This window comes from Herpailurus yagouaroundi, unplaced genomic scaffold (genome assembly GCF_014898765.1).
Source record: "Herpailurus yagouaroundi ecotype Mexico unplaced genomic scaffold, PumYag 162, whole genome shotgun sequence".
Taxonomy (NCBI): domain Eukaryota; kingdom Metazoa; phylum Chordata; class Mammalia; order Carnivora; family Felidae; genus Herpailurus; species Herpailurus yagouaroundi.
This window is the reverse complement of record NW_024412403.1, coordinates 53,227,935-53,238,245: the sequence shown is the minus strand read 5'-3', so window position 1 is coordinate 53,238,245 and position 10,311 is coordinate 53,227,935. Positions and strand designations below refer to the sequence as shown.

At 44.9% G+C, this 10,311-nt stretch overlaps 1 protein-coding gene across 2 annotated transcripts in view; it reads right to left on the bottom strand.

Moving 5' to 3' along the window:
- ALCAM (activated leukocyte cell adhesion molecule) overlaps window positions 1-8,576 on the bottom strand; it is a 217,070-nt gene extending 208,494 nt beyond the window's left edge. The window contains exon 1 of one of the 2 annotated variants that reach the window (XM_040484404.1): window positions 7,964-8,576. In XM_040484404.1, coding sequence (XP_040340338.1) covers window positions 7,964-8,036 — 73 coding nt within the window. In that variant the 5' untranslated portion in view covers window positions 8,037-8,576. The remainder of the gene's footprint in view (window positions 1-7,963) is intronic. The other variant, XM_040484403.1, reaches the window with a different exon arrangement.
- Window positions 8,577-10,311: the final 1,735 nt, after the last annotated feature.

Here is a 10,311-nt window from a genome sequence, read left to right as displayed (position 1 = left end):
AAAAAAAAAAAAAAAAAAAAAAAAAAAACTGAACAAGATGAATATCTAAGGTAATTTCCCATTTTTTCCAACAATCCCTCTTCTATCGCATTTTACTTCAGACCATGATTTACATGCCTTTAACCCTTCAAAATTGTGTGTGCTCTCTCCCTCTCCCTCTCTCCCTTTCTCTTTCCTCTCTTGTCTCTCTCTCTCTCTCTCTCTCACACACAACACACACACACTTAACTTTACATAATTTTATTCCAAGGGAAGATAAGGGTTTAGCCATAGGAAATAGTGTTTTTACTGACACTACTTGAGCCTCTATAATCTGTTATATTTCTTGCCAAAGGATCTAGAAGAGGAAGGTGTAAACTATGACTATGGGGCTAAGTAAGGATACTAGCTTCTGTCACATCCCCCACTGGTTGACTGATGGCAAAAATGGTCCTAATCCTCTCCCCTGATCTTTATGCATACTGTTTGCCAAGTGTTTCTAGCTCCTTCCATTCAATAGATGATTTTCCCACCGTTGAATTTGAGCTGGGCTTGGGACTTGTCTTCACCAACTGAATGTGGAAGAAGTGATGGTTTGCCAGAGGAGGCTTGCAGATTTCTGCTTCCTCTCAGAACCCTGCTTCCACCAAGAGAACAAATCTAGGGAAGCCTGTTAGAGAACCAAAGACCATGGAGAAGAGTCAATTTTCCCTGAATGACAACCAGCCAACTCCCAGAAGCAAAGCTACCTCAGCTGACCCACAGCAGCTTACAGTAAAATGAAGATATCTAACTAAAATCATAAAAACACCCAACTGTCCAATCTAAATTGCCAGCCTGCAAAATAATGAACTGCATAAAATGGTTGGTGTTTAAACCACTATGTTTTGGAGTGTTCTATTTTACAGCACAATTAATTGATATACTATGGTTCAAAAATGTAATAAGAGTAGCTACATGGGTTTTTATGTTTTCTTGATTTGGAACTAGGTAAATTCCACACTGATAAACTCCCCAACTAATTAGGGAAAATACTTGGGGATGTGCTGACAAGAGTTTTAGCCACAATGACCAACGCCGTCTCCCTTCATTCTGCTGTATTATCAAAAACAAAATTATGGCATCCTTTGTGTGCTTAGATAATAATGTCTCACCTTTCCTACCTCCATTCCCTTTTGGGGTTTTCTGAGTACTTGAGACACTTAGATATAGATGAACCAAAAAACACATGGGCACCTAATTAGGAAGTCAGTGTTGGCACCAAATGTCCCAGCCATATTGTTGGCTGCCCCAAGTCAAGTCACCTTACATGTACAAAAAGACTTAAGAGCTTCCTTCAATTGTATAGACATCCCTAACAATTATTTTTATATCCAAATTGATAGTGGATCTACTGAGAAACCTCATAGAAGTGCAGAATGGGAATTGTGCAAATGGCGGAGAAAGGGTTTCAGAATCAGACTGAAATAGGCTTTCATAGGTACAAAGTATAGTTCCCAGGTGAATTCCAAACACTACTATTCTCTTGGTATCTCAGGTCAATTTGGTTTCCATTCCAAACCATGGGATCCTTAATGTTTTACACCCACTACAATATTCTGAGGTTCTAGGCTATTACTTTACATCTCTCCTATACTTGACACTATAGGGAGGACATGTGGCCTCTTATTGATATTTCCCTGTAGCTTATAAATAAAAAGGGTTAGAAATATGCACTTTGTCAGCATGAGAGTACTTACAGTTAAGTAGTCTAAGACATATTAACAGGCAAGTCATTAATACTCATAGTGACCATATAATTTGTCATCCAAACTGCACTTCTCAAGGTGAAGTAAGGTCCCATTAATAACTGAATCAGGACATCAGGATAAACCAGGACTGTTGTGGATATACCAGGATGTATTGCTCACAGAGTAATAGAGGAGAGAGTTTTAGGGGGAAAAGGGGAGAGGACAGGGGGGCTAACAAGCCAGAGAAGCTGGACAGCAGTCTGATTTCTGATTAATCTATTCTCCCAGTTGAGTTTCATTATGTTGCAATGCTATGAATTCTTAGAAGATCAGACACAGGCATGTTCATTGAAATACGTCAATTCAAAGTCGAATTAAGTAATCCTTTGATTACAAACTGTTTTGGATTGGACTGATTTCCCCTTGAATGGAATGGATAATTGAGAACTGACTGGATAAATAAGAGAGTAAGCACTAAAAGCTAATTTCATTCTTGGAAAATACACTACAGTAATGGACTATGATAATAGGTTACCATAAAACAATTACTGAATACCACAGCATATTTGGAACTAGTCCTAGTTGAAATATATATGATATTACGTCTAGTAATAAGGTGAGAGGAAGCATATAAATCCTGTTAATTAAATAGAGAAATTAGCTGAATGGCAATATAAGTATCTCCAAATATATAATACTTTGTACACTGTAAGGATACTTGTAATAACTGTAGGATTTAACCTTATCAAATAGCATATAATATCCTCTTCTTAAATATAAAACATATATTTTAGTCTTGACTTTATTCTCCATAGGGGAAATTCTGCCCTAATTAAAAAAAAAAAAGTAATGAGAAATTCAAATGAACATTTTTCCAGTCTTTTTTCATTTCTTATTGAACATAAGAAGGGGCTCTTATATCCAAGAGTAAACACATAGATGAATGTTACGTCATACCCACCACTCTTAAGGAAACTTTAATATGCCAGTGAGTTAGCTCATTTCTTAATATGCCACATACATTCATGTGTAAAAAATGAAATGGGCCTTTGTTAAAACCTAACAATGAAGAATAAAGTTGACACTCTGAGAAGTTAAATTCAAGTTTCTGTGTATACACACTATTTTATCATAGTTGCACCTATGTTGCTCTCTTGCATAATTGGTAATATACATATCTGTGACTGCTTGAGTTAACAGCTTCAGAGAGTGAGAAGCCTTTGGTGATATTTTATGCTAAATAAATGACTAGAACAGAAAGAAGTGTGTTTAAGAATATAAAACAAGGTGATTAAGTATATAAGATCTAAGTACTAAGATCTAAGTATCTAAGATACTGTATGACAAAATACTAACTTCTTACACCAAGTAATGTTAACAACTTAGTGATCAATTTTACAAAGGCCTATGTTTAGTGACCTGAAAACTTGAGAAAAAGAAAAAGGAGAAAAAAGAAATAAAAAGAGACATTTTTTTGATTTTTTTTTTTTATTTTTTTTTTCAACGTTTTAATTTTTATTTTTGGGACAGAGAGAGACAGAGCATGAACGGGGGAGGGGCAGAGAGAGAGGGAGACACAGAATCGGAAACAGGCTCCAGGCTCTGAGCCATCAGCCCAGAGCCTGACGCGGGGCTCGAACTCACGGACCGCGAGATCGTGACCTGGCTGAAGTCAGACGCTTAACCGTCTGCGCCACCCAGGCGCCCCCATTTTTTTGATTTTTAAAAAATGGTGTATGGGTCGCCTGGGCAGCTCAGTTGGTTAAGTGCCCCACTCTTGATTTCTGCTCAGGTCATGATCTCACAACGGTGAGACAGAGCCCCACATGGGGCTGTGCCATCAGCACAGAGTCTGCTTAAGATTCTCTCCCTCTGTCTCTCTCTCTGTCCCTCCCCCTCCCCTAAGATAAAAAATAAAAACTAAGTTTTAAAATGGTCAAAGTGATAATAAAATGTAATAAATTAAAGAGTGTTTTTCTATTAATAATATAATATCATATAGCATGTTAATATAATATAACATGCTTTAGTTGAAAAATTCAAATGCTGAGCAAGGGAATTACTAATCTCACCAAAATCAGAACCATGCATTACAAAGACAGAAAAACTTACAGATGGGAAATAAGAAGGAGGAGGAAAATAGCTTTCCCAAAGTCAGAACATTCCTATATGACATAACTGAAAACTGAACATGTGAGTGCTGACTCCAATAAAAAAATAATTTCTGGTAACACTTAAGACTATTAAAGTAGACTTTTATTGATTTTCTTCTCTTTAATAAGTTAACAGCAAACAAGCATTCTCTTCCAAAATTCTATTTAAAAAGATAAGCTAAATTGAATTTTCTAAAAAGTCAAAGTTTGAAATTGTGTCATGAAAATATTTTGGATTTCTATAGATTTTAAAACCACAGGAAAGCATTACTGTTTTCTACTTCCTTCCATAGCGCACTTAAAACCACCTTGCAAATCAATTATTTTAGGGGCATCTTAAGGATGTACATATAAGGCTTTGTCACATGAATATAATAGCATCAACGATCACTTAACATTTCATTCTAGGAACCACATATGCAGTTTAAATAGAGGCAGTCTTCCAGGACATATGGGTTATACTAATGGCATTTTCTGAGACCTAAAAATCTCTCTTTTCCCAGGATAGTAGGAGACTAAATTCTCTCTATCACACTTCTTTTTTCTTTTTTTTTTTTTTTTTAATAGCCCTCTTCAGGCCTGGAGGAATAAGCACAAGGTATTATAATGGGTTTAAACAAGTAGGAAAAGAGATGGAAATTTCGCAATTGGGTACCACTGACATTTTCTAGCAACACAATTTATATGAACTGTATCCATTCAGTCTGTCTGAAAGCATTAGAAAAATACAAGTGGATAATGACTCTGCCTTGACGAAATCAGCATTTTACCTTAGGTCATTAGAAACAGGTTTTTTTTAATTTTTAATTTTTTTTTAACTTACATCTGAATTAGTTAGCATATAGTGAATCCATGATTTCAGGAGTAGATTCCTTAACGCCCCTGACCCATTTAGCTCATCCCCCCTCCCACAACCCCTCCAGTAACCCTCAGTTTGTTCTCCATATTTATGAGTCTCTTCTGTTTTGTCCCCCTCCCTGTTTTTATATTATTTTTGTTTACCTTCCCTTATGTTCATCTGTTTTGTGGATAATGACTCTGCCTTGGTCAAATCAGCATTTTACCTTAGGTCATTAGAAACAGTTTTGAGCTAAAGAGATCCCAGAGAGTAGATCCTTAGTCCACCGTTTTACTTACATATGAGAGAGTTGAAGTCCAAATATGTGAAATAACTTGCTCAAGTGCCCAAAGGTGAATGATGCTGAGCCAAGCCTAGGAAAGCAGTTTACTGAAAATAGTATCCCATTAAGTTGTAAATTGCTATTGGATTAAATAAATCATCAAGGAAAAAGCAATATTTACTGGCTACTAAGCAGTTTGCCATTTTTAAATTAATAAATTTTAATAGTCCCACATCAGGCAGTCTGCAAAGACATTATTTGAGTTGATGCTTTCCCCAAGGCCTACTGAGATAAACAATGCCTTGAGAACATAATACCCCACTCTGGGGGAAAAACTTAAGTGTGCTTATGTCTTAGAATTAACCTTGTATCAGTAAGAAATTAAGAAAAATTCCTGAGAAGGGTGCACACCAAAGATCCAAGAGAAGAAACAGTTAACTGCACCTCCTTGTTGTAAGTAATCAAGGAAAGCATTTTTTTTAAAAAGCAATACAAAATGTCACCACAGGCTGACGCTCTTTCTACAAGGATAATGAGATTCTTGCTTCCTCGGATGCTCAGCACTTACTTCATTGCCTTCATCTCTGAATTCAGTTTCTGTGGTTCATACATCCTGTCCCCCTCCCTTCAAAACAGGTGACAGGCCATGCCCGGAACGTATCAATGACTATGTAGCGACTACAGCCCAAAAGACCTGCAGGAGCAGTTCCACAGGCGCGAATTTTTGTTCTCTACGTCTCAACACACACTACTAAAAGTGCTCCCGAAATGAAGGGTTGCAGGCGGGTAAGTCAGTTGGTCTCTTGGATTAAGCCAGCCTGGCCATTGGCACGTATCCCCAACGGGCGCAGCTATGCAGAGAGCTCCGAAGGAGGCGCACTTGCCTTCCAGGACTTGCGTCCCGAGTCTGGACGAGGCGCTGTTAGTGCCACAAACCTTTCTTTTAAACACACTGACCCCGAGAATTCTGTACATATGCCAACCGAATAAATCCAAGCAAACCACTGATCTGAGGGTCTGAGGTTTCTGACCCTCAGGTCAGCCGAGGTTGGCGGCGCGGCTAGAATGCATCCAGCTCACCGAAAGCGCGCCGCTGGGAACCGGCTGCAAACGCGAGCTTGCGGCTCCAAAAGAATCTCCGAGAAGGAAGTCTGAAAGCGGAACCGCTCCCTTTTTAGCAGCTAAATATGAGGGAAAACCTGTCCTCGGAGGTGGCCCGACTGAAAACTGACTCCAGAGCGACCGCACGGAAAAGGAAACCGGGCGGGCGCGTGTGCTCCCGGGGAATTGGTGTGGTGAGACTGCAACTCTCCAACTGGGCAGAGGGTTAAACTGAAAACCAACCGTGGGGAGGGTGGGTCTTTGCATTTTACTAACTTACCTCACCCTCGTCCACCCTCCTCGCCCCTCGGCCCCAGAGTGAGTGCCCTTCCTTCCTACATCGGACAATGGGATCAGGAAAAAGTGAAATCCACAATGTGCCAAAGTCAGGCGGCTCTCCCCCGGCCACGTCCCGGGTGTGCTTACCCCAACCCACCTGCTTCAAATCCGGTTCAACTCGCGCTTCACACGCCCCGCCCCGGAGCTAGAGATGCTTCGCAGATGGATCTCTCTAGCCTCAGAACTGCAGGTGAGCTCAGGACCTCACCCAGAAATGTAACTTTATAATAGAGATCGGGCGAGGGCACCCACCCCCCTCCTCCGCACCACCACCAGGAAGCCGACACAGCAGCAGCAGTTCACAAACACTTGTGATCTTCTGGCTCCAGCCCCAGCCTCACTTTCCCTCCTTCCCTGGGAGAGACCCGGAGGCTTCCAAACATTTTTTTTTTTTTTTTGGCCTCAGCTTGGTAACTGAAGGGATGTTCAGAAATTAAAGACACGGAAAGGAAGTGAGTCTTTCTTTGCTAAAAACTAAAGAAAAGGGTAAAAGAACAAACAGAAGCCGAAAAAAAAAAAAAAGGAAGTAGGAGTTTTTACTTGCAAATGTCTATGAAGGGCTGGAGATAAAACTTCAAAGGGAGAAAACAATTCCAAAAATTACTCGAGTCTAGCGAGCAAATGAACCTGCTGCTCTATCAAGTGACGGCGAACATACAGAATGCCCTGTTAGGGACCAACTCGCGGCAGCCGACCGGTGGGTCTCAGGATGACAGCCACAGGGGCCGTCCCCAGGGTAGGAAAGGGATTCCCGGCTAGATATTTTAGTTATTGGGGATTTTGAGTTTCTTGCTTCTGAGCCTCAGTACATTACTGAAAACTGAGGTTGAATCACAGATCTTGTAAAATCCACAAGCCACTCACTAAGGTCTCACAACCCTGGCTGCCAAGTCCAGTTCAGGCTGCGTCCTTTGCCTGCCACCACCCCTGCACTCATTACCCACCCAGACAATGGGGGAGGGGGCTTCAAACCACGGTTTAAGCTGCGGGAGGTTTTTCTAAAAAGGAGTGATTAAAGTCCTCCCTTTCTCTTCTACCCTTCCTACCCCTTCTTCACCTCTTACCGAGGGGAAGTTACCAGGGGATTTATCCCCCAAAAAGTGCAGACAGTTATTTCTCGGAAAGCTAAGCGAAAGGAAAACTGCCCGGAGCGCAGTGACGTGGACTTTGATATCCAAAGACTGGAGGAATTGTCAGAGGGCAAGGGCTCGCCTCCTAGGCGGGAGCTGCAAGGGCGGGGGGGGGGGGGGGGGGGGGGGGGAACCAGACGAAAACAGCCCGTGGGCCCCTGGAGCCCGAACCCCGGCAGCACCCAAAGTTCCTGGAGATTTACCCAAGGCCCCCAGTCCCTGCCCAAACTTGAGCCAGCCGGCCGAGCCCAAACGTGAGGCACAGGTGACTGAACCCAGGGCCAGATGTGTGCCCGCACCGCCCCCACTCGCCCCGGCTCACAGCCCCGGAGGTGCGAGGCCTGCGCCGCAGAATCAGGAAATTGCCCCCGTTCCACGTTGGCCTGGGCTGCTCCCAGGCCCCTGCTCACCTGGCCGGAGGACAGCGGCGGAGATCAAGAGGCAGAAGACTAGACGGCAGGAGGGGCCCGCCTTCGATGCCATATTCCTCCTCCTCGTCCTCTTTGGGGGCCACCGACAGCGTCCGCGCCGCAGGAGGGGGCGTCGTCCCGGCCCCGCGCTGCCCGCGAGCTCGCAGGTCCCAACGCAGGGGGCAGCGGCTTCTCCCAGGCACACCGCCCCCCCTGGGCTGTGGCGCTGGACCTTCGGCTCTCCGCCGCAAGCAACTTTCCGCCACGCAGTGCCCCAACTCTTCCTTCCTCCCCTTCAACACCTGCCCTTGGCCCCAGTGGCTCCTTCTCCCGGGACCGACGACCCTCTCTTCCCAGGAGACACTTCACTATTTCAGAAAGGTGTACGTGGTTCTTTCAGGCTGGTCTGTTGTTCTCCTTCTCTTGGAATAATAATAATAATGGTAGTGGCAGTGTGCATAAAAAGCCCGGTGCTAGGCAGGAATCGCCGGGGGTGGCCACAGGGGCGGCGAGTCCAGGCGGTCTCCTCAGGTGGCAGAGCCGTAGCAGCGAAAGCAGCGGCGACGGCAGCGGTCTCAGGGCTGCTCTGAGTGGAGGGACTGGAAGGCGTGTGTAAGCTTCCTCTCTCCTCCTCCTCCTCCCCCCACCGCCGCCCCCCCTCCCTCCTCTCTCTTCCCCGCTTCCCAGGACGCAGCGCCGAGCAGGTGGTTGGAGCACCGACCTGCAGCCTAGAGGCGCTGCAGGACCGAGTCGCAGACGGAGCCCAGCTCTGGAACTCCGCGGGTGAGGCGCTCGCGGGATCCAGGGGCCCCCGAGTGGGAGGTGCTTCCCGTGGCTCCGCCCCCGGAACCACGCTAGCCAATACGGAGCAGACACAGGCGCCGCGAGCGCGCGGGGAGGGGAGCCCTCGGGGCTGCCTCTAGCCGGCGGCTTTACGATCGCCCTCTCGGTCCGGCCTCCCATTTCTTGGTCACCACGCAGCCTCGCCAGGGTTCAAAAAGCGCTTGTCCCCAGACGCTGAATCCAGTGGCTCGCTCCGCAGGGATTTTTCGGCGGTGATGTTGCAGCTTCCATCTTCAACGAAGAGAGTAGCGGGGCAGGACGCTGGGGGGGTGGAGAATTCCGGGTTGGTGGGGCGGGGCGCGCCTTGGGTCCTAGGGCGGGAGCGGAGGAGGAAGAAGGGTCTGGAGGGGTGGCAACGGTGGAAACTCTCCTCCTGAGAGTTAACTGGAGCAGCTTCTGGTTGGCCTGGAGCAATCCAAATCCTGGGCTAATTCCTCCCCGTTTTGCTCCCACTAACCCACCTCTCGAACGCACCTTCTTTTGAAGGCAGATCACTCGAGTCGACTGCCCCAGTACCAAAGAGAAAATATTTACTCTTTCCCGGGGGAAATTAAATGAGGAATTTTTAGATCATACTTCGTCACATGGATTTTCCCAGTGTCTACCTGCCACAGCATGTGTCTTTTTTATTTTGAATTAAGCGGCGGTTTTTAGTTACAAACAAAATCCTCAAGTTACTCCGATTAAAAGTCTAACTCCTTCTCGTCCGTTCCAGAAAGCCAGGCATCCCAGCAGATGGACAGGCTTCTCTGGCAATTTCTAAAGACTGAACCATCTCCCAGGCGGAACATCGGGAAGCTGTGCCTTTTTCAGATCAGGCAGAGACCATGCAGGAATATTTTCCTCTTGAACTCCGGGGTGGAGCTGTTGGAGCCCTAAGTGGCTCTAAATCAGGGATGCTGGATCACCACTCTGATCCCGGAAGCATAATGAAATCTTGGTCCCTCAACCACTTCGCCAGGGCATTAAATAGCCTTTCCTGCATCACAGGGTCACCCCTGTGTGAGGATAGTCTCCTGCAGAGAATGCCAACTAGTAGTCCTCACATACTGAGCTTTCATCTGAAGGCTTCGAGTCACCAACTAGATGGGGGTGAAGAGTTGGGCGGCAGGGGAAGCTTATTAAGACAAGTAGACACATGCCGGCACACACACACACACACACACACACACACACACACACACTCTCAGAATGGTCTCTGAATTCTTTTATCTTTTTTTATGCTGGAAACTATCAAGCTCTGTCTTCAGCTGTGATTTTTGTCAAAAGCCTGCCTGTCTAGTCCTCCTGGTTTTCTTTATATCAACAGTATCCTAGAGTAGAGCTCTTATATATTTTTCCTCTTAAAATAAGTAGTTTTTTTTTCCTGTTGGATTTAACATTAGCTTTTTTTTTTTTTTTTTTTTTGCGTCTTATGAACCAACTGGAAGGCTAACGCTAGGAGACAAATGCCTTTTAGTTCAGTGTTTCATAAGCTAAGTTTGACTGAATTGCTAGCATTCCGA